This window comes from Nilaparvata lugens, chromosome 2, assembly GCF_014356525.2.
Source record: "Nilaparvata lugens isolate BPH chromosome 2, ASM1435652v1, whole genome shotgun sequence".
Classification (NCBI taxonomy): domain Eukaryota; kingdom Metazoa; phylum Arthropoda; class Insecta; order Hemiptera; family Delphacidae; genus Nilaparvata; species Nilaparvata lugens.
The window spans coordinates 14,705,103-14,720,427 of NC_052505.1; the positions used below are offsets into that span (position 1 = coordinate 14,705,103).

Here is a 15,325-nt window from a genome sequence, read left to right on the forward strand (position 1 = left end):
ATCATTAATTTTTTAAATATGAGCGGCTAAAGTTTAAATTTTCGGGACAGAACATTTCAAATTCGGTAAAAGATAAATCCATGAGATTTGAAGGATAAATTCTTCATGTTATTGTTGATTTAGTGAATCAAAAATTTTCTTAAAATATCAATTTTTGAGAAAGTTGTCAAATGATCAAAAATAACTCAACTAAAAGTTATTTTTGGTAAATTGAATAGCTTTTTCAAAAATTGATATTTAGTAAAACAAAAATTTTCTTAGAATATCAATTTTTGAGAAAGTTGTCAAATGACCAAAAATAACTCAACTAAAAGTTATTTTTGGTAAATTGAATAGCTTTTTCAAGAATTTATATTTCAAGAAAATTTTTGTTCTACTAGATCAACAATACCATGAAGAATCTATCCTCTAAATCTCATGGATTTATCTCTCACCGAATTTGAAATGTTCTGTCCCAAAAATTAAAACTTTAGGCGCTCATATCTCAAAAAGTAATGATCGGGAAAAATGTTTTCTTGTGAAAACTTTTTCATTTTGATAGCTTGATGATATAAAATCGAAAAACTTTGAAAAATATCACCAGTAGAAAGTTTATTTTTAGCCTTTGCACAGCCTTAAGTATTTTCTTCTTTTAAGAAAATCAAATTTGTTTAATGTGTTTTCTATTAATATTAATTCAAATATTCATGATATTTTCATAGTTCAGACTCTGATTTGTCATTCAACTCAGAATAGTGATATTCTGATTAAATAATGAACGATTCTCCAGTAGCGTTTGCGTTTCTAGAACGTTCTTCCAAAGAAATGCTTAGAAGCATCTGAGAATAACAAAAAGTTTTGGAAGTTACCTAATTTTAATGGAATTTTTCAAGTATCTAATTATTATTGCAGAATAGACCTATAAGTAAAACATGTAAGACTCATTCGCCATCAAAATGATGCACTAGAATTAAACAAGGAAGCAATATCATCAACACAATTCAGCATTAAATTCTGAAAAATATGGTTAGATTGATCTGTTTATTAAAATATAACAAGAAAGTGTATGAAGTTTATCAAAACTCTCCAGCATAGATGTGTGTTTTCAATCGAATGTAAATCGTGAGCCGATCTAAGAACTATATTTCAAATTAGTAATTTTCAAAGACCAATCATGAACTTATTTTTTCATTCTAAGTTATCATCTGAATCAAAATGTTAGGCCTTTTTGATGAAAATTAGAGGTCCTGTTTAAATGAAATAAAATCTTTATTTGTCCCAAAAAACATAATTACAATGAGAAAGTTCCTGCACGGTCCGAAAAAGCCTGATCGCAAAGGCCGAGTGTTCAATGATTAAAAAATAGTACTTATAAGAAAAATAAAATAATAATAATGTGTCAAATGCCGTGAATATCATAGCTGTTTCTGTTCGACAGGAATTACATTTTTATAGAACAGGCCACTAATCAGAATTTCAAAAATATCTTGCACAAAGCATTTTTGCCAAAAAGTTAGTTGAGCGAAATCAGTATCACAAAAGATTCAAAAGCGATGTTAATGGTAGTTCACGCAACGCAAGCGGAAAAAATTATGATGAAATACCATGGAAAAAATTATCTAGGAAGTGTTTGCGATCTTGAGCCGAACGAGAAGGGTGAAGCGACTGCTTGGTAGTCCAAACTATATGAAACTCTTGCGGGCATCAACAAGTTGAACTAGATAATATACAAACAAAAAAATCAAAACAAATACAAAAATATTAAAATAACTAATGCTTTGAAAAATATATTTACTTAAAAATGCTAAACTTGAGGAGCAGATTAAAGACTTCATACAGTGGATGACTAAGAAATAATCTATTATTTTCGATTTAAATAATAATAATAATAATAATCGATACTTCGATTATTTCTGAAGACGATAAAATTTATCTCAAAATACTCCTCATTTGAAACCAAATTTGCAGCAAAAGATTGTTAACAGTTGATTACTTTTAATTGGTTGTGTAGTGTAGTTGGATAAAGTTTTTGCCAAAAATAAATTGGAATGAAAAGAGGGATAAAATAAAAATTCCGAAGGATTTCATATGATTTAGTCTAGTAGTATGTGGTCAATCATTTCGTGATTTGCGCTTGCATTTCTTTTATTCAATTATCCTCATAGAGGCTAGTGGTAGTACATTAAACAGACACATTTTTTTCCTTTTGTCTAGATACTAGTAATGATTATAGTTTACTAAGGTATGTGTGCGTTTTTCATATTGAATTAAGTTACTGTATTTTTATTATTCTATATACGACTGTATATTTCTTCTATTTTTCATCTTATTTAATTTTCATAATTTTATAATTGGCTATTTTATAATTTATTATTTTCTCATATTTTCTATTTTCTTTTTATTGAAAATTGTATTATGTTGGAAATTATTGTAGTGTGAAGGAGGCAAAATGGGTTTTACCTGTTGTCTCCATGAATAAATAAAAATTCAATTTGAGCTAATAGCTGAATCCTCTTTCAAAGGCCCGGTTGCACAAAAGCCGGTTAAATTTTAACCGTGATTAATTTCACGAGAAACAATCAGAGAAGGTCTTTCTGATAAGACGGTCTTTTTGAATCACGATTAACATTTAACAGGCTTTTGTGCAACCGGCACTAAGAACGTTCTTCTTATGTATTCTGATTCTTATTTAGAATATAAATCATGAATGTCTGTAATTATGGATGTCAAGTGTGAAAATCACTTTTATTATTAACATCATGAACTTAAACAGTAAATTAGGGATAGAAACAGTTTCAGACGAATGCCTGCCGGTTCATCCCGATGAACAATGTAATTTATTGCCAATGAATGAATAAATAAGGTGAATAAGGATTTAAAACGAAATAAATTAGAGTACGAGCAGTATAATAGATGACTGACCTTAGTGGCGCAAGTGAAGCACGTAGTAACTACTTTAGATATGACACTCATCAAGTTTTTAGTTTCGTGTATAACGCTATCTACTTTGGTGAAGGTGGCTGCTTTGCCTACAGTTGGATTCTTGACGGTGAACTGCAACTGTTGCACGTAGGTAGGAACTCGATCCAACTGTTCTAGTAACTCTTTCTTATGCGAACTGCTCGGCACCTGTCATACAAAATTGACGCCAATTAGATTTAACTCATCAAAGTGTATCACATCAACACTACAAAATTGCCATCTAACTGAACTTCATAAGGAAGAATAATTTGGAGATTGTTTATGTCCCATTAAATAACACATCACAATGAGAATAAAGAAACAAGAACATCTTTAGATTTGAAAATAGGCTGAAATTAGTTGTGTTGTGAGAAAATAAAAGGGTTCGTGATAAATTTTATTGTGTTTCAATAGAGAAACAAGTTTAACGGTAGGTAGTATTCAAATATTTTTGATAGTATAATACAATAGATAGAATGATAGAAACATGAATTCTGAGGCGCGGTTGTACAAAACTCGTCAAATTTTAATAGGCTAATAATTAAGTGCCACGAGAACCAATCAGAGAAGGTTTTTGAAGGGAAGATTCTCTGATTGGCTTTCGTGGCATTGAATCACGTTTAAATTCAATAGGATTTTGTGCAACCGAATGTATAGAAGAAAGATACGACATTTAGTTGTTTTAATTTAGGATGATGAAATTTTATACAGAAGTGGAAGAAGTAAAATGCAGATAGAAGGAAGAAAAGATTGAAAATTGAATTAAATACTTTCAAGAAATGCAATTTATCATCGTTTTTTTCAAGTAGGGAAAGCTTATTAGGATCTTAAATTAATATTCGATAAGAAGGTTGTAATCTTTATTATGTGTGGATTAGGATATTATAACAGTATATATGTTTATATATTATTAGGGTTTGTACAATATGAGTTCTGAAAAGGAATAAGGCATTCCAAGTAAAGGATGGAATAATTGTAATACAGATGTAGGAGTCTAGTACTGAAATTAGTATTACATTAATCAACAGTAGTACCAGTGAATCGATTTATTATGATTGCATAAGTGACATTAGCATGTAAAATTTATTTATTTTCATTAGGAATGGTTTTATAGTTTTGAATTGTTCGTACCTTTAGATCGTTCTAAGAAATATTATCGGGGGAAAACAGGAGATTCCAAAAATTGTAAATAATCCAAAATTATCAATTTTTTCAAGTTACGTGGAATATTGACCCAACTATGCAATGTTATCAACAATCTACTTCTAGAAAAAAAGTTCAAAGCATCAGCCACATTAGGATGGATTCGTTGAGAATTCATGAATTAAGAACAAGCAAATTGGTTGTTTAACATTGTGAAGGATGACATAATTTATTATTCCGTGTAAAATATTAACGCATTCAATCAGAATAATGAACAACGTATCTCTCCTATCATGCAAATCTACTGAAGTGCATAGAAATATTATAACAATAATTTAAAAATCACATGGAGAATGGATGAGTAAGACAATACTTTACTTTCAATATTCTTCAATTCTTGAAAGGATATTACTTGATATTAAACAGGCAGGTAGCCCGTGCTTTGCATTGGGGAAACATTTGTAACAACTGTAAAATGTCCTAATGTCCAGGAAACATCAACAAATATGATTATTATTTTGTCAAATTACGTGGATAACCTTCATCAGAGTTGGAAATTCTCAGCAAAAAAAGTTTGATTGGTGTGGAACCCGCAACCTCATGAACCGCGCGTACTACCAATTAAGCTACGGAGTCTCTTGGAGAAAGCTCGGTTTTGTTGAACTTTTATTGTTGTGTAAACTTTGTACCACATTTATTCTGAAATTGGATAGTTTGTTTCAATTATTAAATTAAAGTTATTTGATTAATAGCAATGAGAATAAGCCTATAACCATCTTCGGTAAATACAGAATCTTTATATAAAATTGCAAGTTGATCAGTTCATTAGTTCTCAGACTTGTTTTCCTGAAAAACAACACCTGGATAGTAGGGAATAATGAATTTGAAATGCCTCATGTCAATTACTCATCCACTAACCACCAACTAGTTTTCGCTAATTTTATTACCTTTGACTTCTACACACAAGAATACATCAACCTATTCCAAGCAAAATATAATCTACTCATTAGGTACTTCAACGTGTTTCATACAAATACTACATGAAAAATAGGTATGCTGATGTTTTCTCTTATCAAGACTAGTATGCAGGAACAGACAAGTTTCTAAAACAAAACTCAGTAAATGATGGAATCTAATAAAAAAATCGAATACTGTATTTATTTGGACCCGGTTTAACAGATTTACAGCTTGATATTAAAATAGAGTTATTCAGATAAAATTATTAAGGCGAATTTATTCAGTTTCATATAAATTAATTTTAAATTTATTTGACTGGTCGTAGTATTTAATTGTATCAAGAAGTTTGAGTAACCTTAATTGGAAAAAGAACAATGGAAAGTAATGGTATTAAATGAAAGACTAAGAAATTGTCAAAAAACAACAGATTTATTGATACTTAGAAATACCGGTTTCGGTTATTATACCGGTCTTTATAAGTATCAATAAATCTGTGTTTTTGACAATTTCTTAGGGCCGGTTTCCGAGATCGGGATTTAGCTAAGTCCTAGACTTCAAACAGCTGGAGTGAGAAAATTATTGGCTTTCCAAAACGGGGCGTAGTCGCAGCTTTTATAACAGTAGTCTTAGTTTTTATTTTCTCATTTCTATAATTATTGAAAACATTTCCCTTGACGAAATTAGACATTCCTAAATAGCTATAACTTTACACTATTTTCTCTTTATTTTATTTTGTGTTAAATTTTCTAGTTTTTCGAAATTTAATTCAAACGTGACTATGACAATGACTGCGAGTACGCTCCGTTTTGGAAAACCAATTTTCTGACTCCAGCTGTTTAAAGTCTTGGACTTAACTAAATCCCGAGCTCGGAAAGCGGCCCTTAGTCTTTTTCATTTAATATGAATAATTACCACAATATCAACTTCTCAACTACACAAAAATAGAAAGTAATGGATTTATTATCATCTCTTAAACCGCATTAATCAATAGTGAAGGAAATGTTAAGTGGATTAGAAACAACAAGCTTCATTATGGACATAGGAAATTTTCCTATGCGTTGAGATCCTGAAACATTAACTGCGATAGCCTGACTTCATTATGTTGTTTGCTACAAGCTCATTCTAAAATATTCATTGGAAATAAATTTGATTAGAATGAAAAAAGGAAAATATTATAATAGAATAGGATCAATGGACTACCGGAAAGCAGAAATTAAATCTGAAAGAATGGCACTAACTGAGCCTACTTTAGCTAGAACATGTTTTTGGATAGTTTAATAATACATATTTATTATTGAAACAAATAAAGTTTCAAGCAACATAGATAGGATGTTATTATTTTATGCTGATAAATAAAGGTATAACTTGCTAAACATAATTATAATTTCTGTGCAATTTATAAGCAGGTGAAAAATATTAAGCTTAGAGTGTGAAAAGTAAGCAGTTCGTGTAAGGTGTAAATTGATACACGGCACTAAGAAAAAGTACACACTAAATTCGTGTCAAACTCAAAACTGTCTGTTTTGAATTTTTACAGATAATCTCAAACCCTCTACTAGGAAGATTACAGATGATGGACCTGAAACATCAAAATCTTCACTACAAAAGATTAATCACTACTTGAAACTACATCGATATTGGAAAATTTCTCGAGAAAAAACTTGAAAAATGCCATGAACTTCTAGATTATAACTAGAAATAGTATATTACAACTAACTGTATGTCTACAAAAATTTAAAGTGGAAAGATTGAATGTCACTATTTGAATGTTTTGTGCCATTAAAGATTATCGTTTTCGCTAAACTAGAATTCATTTTCTGAAGAACATGCCAAGTAGAAGAGAGAAGATATTGAATCAATACTTATATTAACAGCACTAGTGCATGTTGCAATGCAAAGATCAATATGGTAGAATATAGAAGAATTTCATTCTCAAGTTGAATAAGCTAATAATTTAGAAGATCATAGAGTATACTATCCCAAGAATGGAAATTCAATATCAATACTTTCTAATATCAATACTATATTTTTTAGCATAATTTTATATTTTGTCTCATACGACGGGGTCAACAAGTTATCATTTAAAATTTTATATTAAAGTACTCTTAGTAATTATCAATAAGAGTTTCAAAAGTAGAAAGATTATAATAGAAAGTATTATTGTTTGTTTTACATAGAAATAAAAAAAACACGAAAATCAACCATTTTTTGGAACTGAAAAAATGAAAACTGAAAAGACTTGAAACCAAATTGATATTGATCATAACAATAATTATTTTTGAAAGAATTTCATAAGATTCGAAAAATTAACCTTATATTTGTTGGTCATTAATAAATTGTGTATTACAGGAAAAGCTTCATTTCATCTTAGTTGAATAAAACAGTTGAATACTAGTAGAATTCAGAGCAATCACATAGGTTAATAGTTTTGAATAATACATTACTTTTAGTTTTTATTTATGAAAAAGTACAGAATAATGCAACAAAAAACAGAGAACTAATGCCATAATTCTTAAGAAAATTTGATACTCCCAACTTCGAAGAAACAAGATGATTTCATTTGATATTTAATTTATAAAAACATGCTATGTTGACCATTTTTGTTCTATAATAATTTACGGCATACTTCAAACACAGGAGCTGTAGAAGAAGAATTAACAAGCATATTGTAGATAAAGAATCATCAATCAGGGAGATTAATCTATCTATGAAATTGGTAATAGTTCTGATACTAATACACTTTAAAGGTGATGTTTATTGAAATGTCTAAAAAGTACATAATAATTTATCATGTTATCCAAACATATTGAAAAGAATACAGTTAAATTATTGGAAAATCAACTCCTATATCCTATTTCGAAGTAGAAAATTCGGACTTTTCATACACAGGTGATATAATTTTGAAGAAACTATTCGACTAAGAAACTATTCAAAATGTTATTGACTAAGGCCCGATTGCACGAAAGCCGGTTAAATTTTAACCGTGATTAATTCCACGAGAACCAATCAGGGAAGGCGTTTTTGAAAAGACGGCTTCTCTGATAGGTTCTCGTAAAGTTAATCACGGTTGAAATTTAACCGGCTTTTGTGCGACCGGGCCTAAGTATGAGAATACAGTGGGGGCCTGTAAGGAAGAGTGTTACTTAATTTACTATTAAATATTAACAGTTTATTACGATTATTTATTATACGTTGAATATTTAATTATTTAAACTCTCTATTTCAAACCACCAATTCCTTGAATCTTGTATATGTCATTATTTAATTCACAGTTATGAGAGGCGATTAATACGGAGCCCATAATCTTTGAAATGGAAACTCTTGTGATGGGTTTTATATTTACAGTTATGAGAGGACATTAACAGGGAGCCCGTAATCTTTTAGATGGCAAACTCGTGCAAAGTGTGAAAGTGTGGAGGTAGAGACAAGTGGAAGGAGGTTGTTACCTGATAGGAGAACTGGCGCACCACCTTGTAGAGCCGGTTGGCCTCCTCGGCAAAGTACTCGGCCTGTGTGAACAGGTCCTGCGTGGTCTTGAGTGGCCCCTCGCCGCGCGTGAACTGGTACATACTGAACGCCATTCGCGACATGTTGCGTGCGCGCTTCACTATGTCGTTGTTCTCGTCGGCGGCCATATTGGCTCCGCCTCCACCACCGCCTCCGCCCCCGCTACCCGCACCCTCCTGCCACCGCTCTGTCTCCGCGTCCATCTCCGACGTTGCCAGCTTCATTTCCAGGCCGGCTTTCGCTATCTTCTCTTGCTCCTGATTCATACATTAATACAAATCAAATAAAGTTTTATTCAATGATAACATTTTCATAAAAATTCCGTTAAACAAATTATACTACAGATCATTAAATAAATAGAATACTGTTTGCTTAAGGAAATAAGTATTCAAATAAATGTCTACAAATAAATGAATGAAAATCGTTGATCAAAGATCTTTAATGAAATACTTGATAGTGCATGAGCCTCCAAGTTTTTGTATACAGGGTGTCCCACGAAAGGTGTAACAGCCTTCCTTAACTTAGCATTCTTCTTCTTACAGCTCAATCATTTGATTGGTTGGCAGCCTTCCATCTAAATCTGTCCATTGCTACTCTCTTCCATTGTATATAGTTTATAGCACCCAGATCCTTCGTCATTTGTCTTAGATACTGTAGCCGGGGTCTGCCACGACCCCTTTGTCCATCAACTGTACCTTCTAGAATAGTTGACGTGAATGCGTCGTGTCTTATTATGTGTCCAATCCAAGAATGTCGTCTGTCCCTGAGAAAATTCAGAAGAGATCTCTTTTCCACCGCCCTCTGGAATACCTCCTTATTCGTAACTCTGTCAGTCCATTTTATTTTGAGCATACGCCTCCAACACCACACTTCAAAAGCATTTAGAGTCTTTTCCTCAGCCTTACCAATAGTCCACGTTTCAGACCCATAGAGAGCTATACTCCAAATGCAACTCTTTATTAGTCTCTTAGTATTATGGTAAAATAATGTACAATAAGGTACGATAATGGTACAATAATGTATAAATATGGTTGACCAGCACAAGTTTCATTTCGTTAGGTTGTTTAGGAGTTGTTATCTAATCCCTTGGAAATCAAGATATAATAGATACCGTGCTTCAGATAAGAATTTCATTTTTTGGTAGAGAATAGATCCAATCTCCTGCTAAATAACAGCAGTAAGATCTTGAAAATAAAAATGAAATGAAAATTATAGATTGGGATCTGATACAGAAAATTTATTTGTTGTAATAATAAGGATAATATTAATTGAAATATTTTCAAAAAATACAATGGATTAGTCCCCTTTCTTACCTCCAAGTCCAATCTCACAGCTTTCAGGGGTTTGCTGGTGGTACCATGTTTCTAAAAAACAAAACAATTCAAAGTCAATTCACAATCAAATAAATGTCATTAAATAAGTAATTTCAAATACATCAATTATCGTAGGCTATTAGCTAATTCAATAGAAACATTAGGCTGAGAAAGCGTAACCTAACGCATAACATTTATTCAAAGCTCGAAGCAGTTTGACTTGATGGTCTTGTTGACAACCTATCGCTTAAATAAGTTGATAATCTTATTTACTATAAGATAATAAGTTGATTATCTTATTTTTGATTTTCAATTTTGAATAATCATGCACCTGCTACTTCCGTTGAAAGAGTGACCACTAGAGCTCACTTCTCTGAATATGATTCATGAGTTGAAAAATCGATCCCGGTGGTTCGGAACCCATCTAAGACTGTAGATCCACTCATCTCTCATTCTCATCCACCTCATTACCCAAGCACAAGCTAACAGCTCATGTGGGCTCCTGAGGGTGATTCAGGAATAAAATAGGATAGAGCCGAACAATGGCCCATATGAATAAAGTTGAGCATTTGTTTATACTTCTAAAATATGGAGTATTTGCTTCATTTTCTATGAATAAACGTGAGCAAAACCTTTTGCTCATGATCATCAAAAAAATAGTTTGAGCATTTGCTCAAAAGTAAAAGCTTTTGCTCAAAATTGTATGAATAAACTAGAGCATTTGCTCTTACTTTTGAAGCAAATGCTTCAAAAAAGGTGAGTCTAGTCTAGAGCAGCTTATCACCTTTTGCTCATAGTAAAATGGCTCAACTAATTCGTATGAGGAAGAGGAAACGATACCAGATACAATCACAACCAATAGTTGAAAACTATAAAACTCTTTTTAGATTCAACCATGATATATATCACCATTATCCCTACAAAATATAGTTACCCAAAATATAAAGATAGCCATCACAAAATAGGAAATAGGCATTTAAGAAGATGAGAGTGAAGAGGATTATAAGAAGGTTATTGATATTATAAGGTTATTGACTTCATATCAGACAATCAAAATTGCTATAAGAGAAAAGAAATCTTATCATGGATCAAAACATCACCTGACGTTTTCAGTAATCAAAGGCAGTAGCTTATAACAAATTCTAAATTTACGTTTCTCCACTCACCTCTTCTCATCACCAGTTGACTTGTGCATTCACTGTGCTTCTTCTCTTTCTCAGGTTTTCCCTCTTATATTGTAAAAAAAACTGTTCTTCATTTCACTCTGTATTTCAAATTTATTTTACCATTAGGCTATTCTTAGTCAGTTATTATATTCTATATTATAAATATTTTTTCTTTTCTACGTTTCTCATTCTTTATATTCTCTTACTCATGCTCGCGAACAGACGAAAGTCTTGCGAGCTACACATTCTTTTGTACTCTTTATTTATTTTGTATTTTTGTGTATTTAAACTATGTAAAATGTGCAAAGAATGAATAAATTGAATAAAAAATTATAAGAATATGCTGAAGATTATTATAGAGATGACATTTTTTCACGCTATTATTTCAAAATTCTAAACTCAACTAACCTAAAACTCTATTCATAAATAGAAAACAGAGCAGACGACGCAAACACAAGCGGTGCACCTTACTTGCATATTTAGCGCTTCCGTGAGCTATAAAAACAAATTAAGGCTACAAAAGCAAATCAGCTGATGAAAAATCTTTAAAATACGCGAGCATTTGCTCCAGAGTTCAGGAGCATAAGGTAAAGCTTATTCATTTAAAAATGAGCAAATGCTTTTGCTTCTACCTTTTGCTCATGAGCAAAACCTTATGCTCCATGCTCTTGCTCATAAGCATTTGCTCTGGTTTTATTCATATGGGCAATTGAGTATTAATAAAATTGGAGATATTTTACCATTATGTTAAAAATTGTTCGGAATAGCAATAAATAGTTAGCAAACAATGTTCGAATAGATCGTTGTAAAAGTCTCACAGCCACCATTATAGACAATTCTGATTCAATACACTTAATAAAGTGATTACTGTACTCATTAACTTGTAAAGCAAGATAGATTTACTCACGTTTTATACATGTCAAACATTTATTAAAATAAAACCTATGATTTCTTATTTCAAATATCACCAAGTTTCCCAGTTTTATTTATGTGCAACATGTTTCTTGGTTTTGAATAGAGATATAGAGATTAGAATATATTTAGGAATGAGTGAGCTTAATCTCTGATGCCACGTGATAGCTGTTAAGGTGCATTTTCGTTTATACGTAAATTTTCGCAGTCGACGACGACAAGCATTGTTGACATTCATATTGTCCAAATTTCAAGTGTGCTAAAACAGCTGATCATATAACTTTTCATTATTTGTCTTTATTATTGAAGATGAATCATTTCTAATAATATTAACATATTGCCATTTAAGAGTATAAGTTCAAACTGCCCCATTAAATCATAATTTAACATAATCTTCTAGGTTATTTAGACAAATTGAAATCTACCCAATCTGAGATTCTCTCCCTGTCGTGGTCGACGACGACATTTACGCGAAAACGAAGACCCAGCTTTATGAATAACGATGCTTTGATTGACTTACCCCCGGCCTAGGCAGAGACATGTATGTTTGTTTTTCGGGTTGCCTATCTCCCTCAATCACATCTTTACATATTGTACTAACATCACTGATTAATGCTTGCCACATATCCGCAAACACTGAAAAGGAAAAGTTACAAATTATTTATGGACAACAGAGATTTAAAAGTTGTTAACATAAGATGCAATTAAGTTATTGTTATTCATAACACAATAGAAAAATAAAATGATATTGGATACATCAATTCAAGAACAATGCCGAACTATTATCATCCAGTAAATGCTCTTAAATTCCTAAATAATGAGTAACCAACAAATGATCTAGTTTGCCTTTAAAATTTTTCAATGGTGAAATTGAATTTCAGGTCCGAAAGCCTGTTTGCTGTCCATTTCAATCTTATTTTTATTGAATAGATCAAAACTGACTTTGTCAAAACCTTAGTACGGAAATAGATATATTACATACAATAACATATCTTGTTATTATCTTATAAAATTAGCTTTAAAATGGCTTATGGTCGAAACTAGTCATTGTAATATTTTAAATAATAAAGGGTACTTCAAATTTTATTATTGTTTTATTAATTTATAAAAGTAGCCCATTCAAGTGAAGTGTTTAAAAAAAATCTGGTGTGGCGCACTCACATAACTTTCCTTGCCGTTATGAGAGTTAATCACCTGACGCTAGTGTTCACGCGCATCTCAAGTCTACTTATAAACAAAGAAGATCTGAGCCAGCTGGTGACAGGACAATAACGCTGGAGACATATGAAGTCTGCTATCTCTTCATAGTGAATCATTTAATAGAATCAACGGTATTGCCAACAGTTTGCAATAGAATAATCCCATTTTCTCGAATTTCGAGCTTATTTTCAATTTTAGGTGAAAATGTTACTAAACATTAATTGTAGAGATTTTCATGCTCAATCTTTTCCACTCGAATTTTTTTGTTTAAATTGTATCTGAAGCCTGATAATTGGGAATCTAAAATCCAACTTTGCATAGATGGGGCGGAGCTCCTGAAATTTTTACAGATATCGGACTTGTGGCAGTTGATAGAGCTTATCAATGACTATTATTTTAGGTATAAATTTTATCAAAATCGTTGGAGCCGTTTACGAGAAAATCGCGAAAAACCCTGTTTCTGACAACATTTTCTCAACTTTAGCCGCCATCTTGAATTGCATTTGATCGAAGCTGTTCGTGACGGATCCTTATATTGTAAGGACCTTAAGTTCATTCCGTTAATTGGGAGATGAGATATCGTGTACACAGACGCACATACTCTCATAAGGTGCGTAGAGACTGTCGCTCTGCTCCGCAACCGAACGTCACTCCAGCAGAGCGATTGATGATCGACCGGCGAGCAACAGTGGTTCGACCGGGGAACGCGAGAAGATCTAACATCTTCCGTAACGTTCATGATGGGTGCGTGGGCGGTGCGACTGTGGTTCGATGGTGGTACGAGGGCGGTACGAGGGAGGAGCGTGCTCGGTGCGGGTTGGAAGCACGAATATGTGTACGCAGCTATACACACACACACACACACACACACACACACACACACACACATACAGACCAATACCCAAAAACCACTTTTTTTCTACAACTGCGCGTAAAAAAAGAATTTACATAGTCAATTTTCCTCGTAAAACAGCTTATTTCTGAGGAGAATCTACTTTTTCGCTCGCTAACCATCCGCGCATGCGCAGTAGATATTCTTTACGCTCGGGAATCATTCGTGCATGCGCAGAAGAGTTTCTTTACGCTCGCTGATCAGCTGATGGTTAGCAGCTCGCCAAAAGGTCAGATCTTAACCTAAAAAGTCGGTAATTGTAACTCCGCCGATATAAGTAATTTAACAGGTTTGGGCAGTTGTGGAAAAAAAATTGTATGTAATTCGCGCGTAATGCTTCGTTATCGCTCTTGCAAAATTAACTGTTTTGCGCGAGCGATAAAGTCGCGCATTACGCTCTTAATACATAAATAGCTGTTTTGGTCTCAGGGGACCTTGAAATGTATAGAAATTTAGAAATTGGGGTACCTTAATTTTTTTCGGAAAGCAATACTTTCAATACATATATTTATAGCTTAATCAATGCATTGAAAGAAACTATTTTTTCCATACAATATGTTGATTGTACTGCAAGTGAAACTATTATAGTAAATTGAAAATGAAAATGAAAATTTCAAGCTAATTCTAAATAGCTTACCTTCTAAATTTTCTTTGGCGATTTTTGAGGTAGGATGCTGGTTTAGTGTGTGAGCCGCAGTGACCACCTGAGGTCCGTATATCCGCAAATTGATTTCGGCATACCTGGCCGACACCTGTAGTGTTTCCGAGCTGGCCACGTGACGCATCAGCTTACAAATCTAAACCAAACATTGAATACCTTTTTACTAAACCAAACAATATAACAGTTTGCCGAATTTTTAAAATTGAACAAAATAAACTCAAATACGTTGAGTATTTCTGAAAGTTGAAGTAGACTTTCTAGGGCAAACTAAGAGATATACTTTCTAGTGTCTAATTGAACATCCACTTATTGGATAATGTAAACTAATCAAGGATGACTTCTCATCTTACAAAATTTGAAACAATTAATTTTTGACAAGTTCCAGATCCCCCTGTTCAGGTGAGCAGTGGATGCTTATAAATCTATCTATCAAATATATGACTTCAAATCATATATTTGACGTGCTGTGCATTGCTTTTTGTGTTGCTAAAAAGAAGTAATAAAAGCATAAACAAGTATGAACATTTTTCGAAAAATTGAAAACTTGTGATTGTAATTCAAGCCCGACTTCATATTGGACTCCCCGATGGATCCAATTAGTATTATTTAACTTATTCATTCACAAGCTTGTTAA

General features: G+C 32.4%; 1 protein-coding gene across 3 annotated transcripts in view; it reads right to left on the reverse strand.

Annotated features, from left to right (window-relative positions):
• Positions 1 to 15,325, reverse strand: part of LOC111045409 (alpha-catulin) — a 49,055-nt gene that overhangs the window by 7,251 nt on the left and 26,479 nt on the right. For 2 of the 3 annotated variants that reach the window (XM_039420650.1, XM_039420651.1), the window contains exons 7-11: positions 14,668 to 14,827; positions 12,459 to 12,574; positions 9,861 to 9,911; positions 8,487 to 8,804; positions 2,902 to 3,108 (exon numbers count right to left, since the gene is read on the reverse strand). In XM_039420650.1, the coding sequence (XP_039276584.1) occupies positions 2,902 to 3,108; positions 8,487 to 8,804; positions 9,861 to 9,911; positions 12,459 to 12,574; positions 14,668 to 14,827 (852 nt within the window). Of the gene's footprint in view, positions 1 to 1,583; positions 1,697 to 2,901; positions 3,109 to 8,486; positions 8,805 to 9,860; positions 9,912 to 12,458; positions 12,575 to 14,667; positions 14,828 to 15,325 lie in introns of all 3 variants that reach the window. The other variant, XM_022330811.2, reaches the window with a different exon arrangement.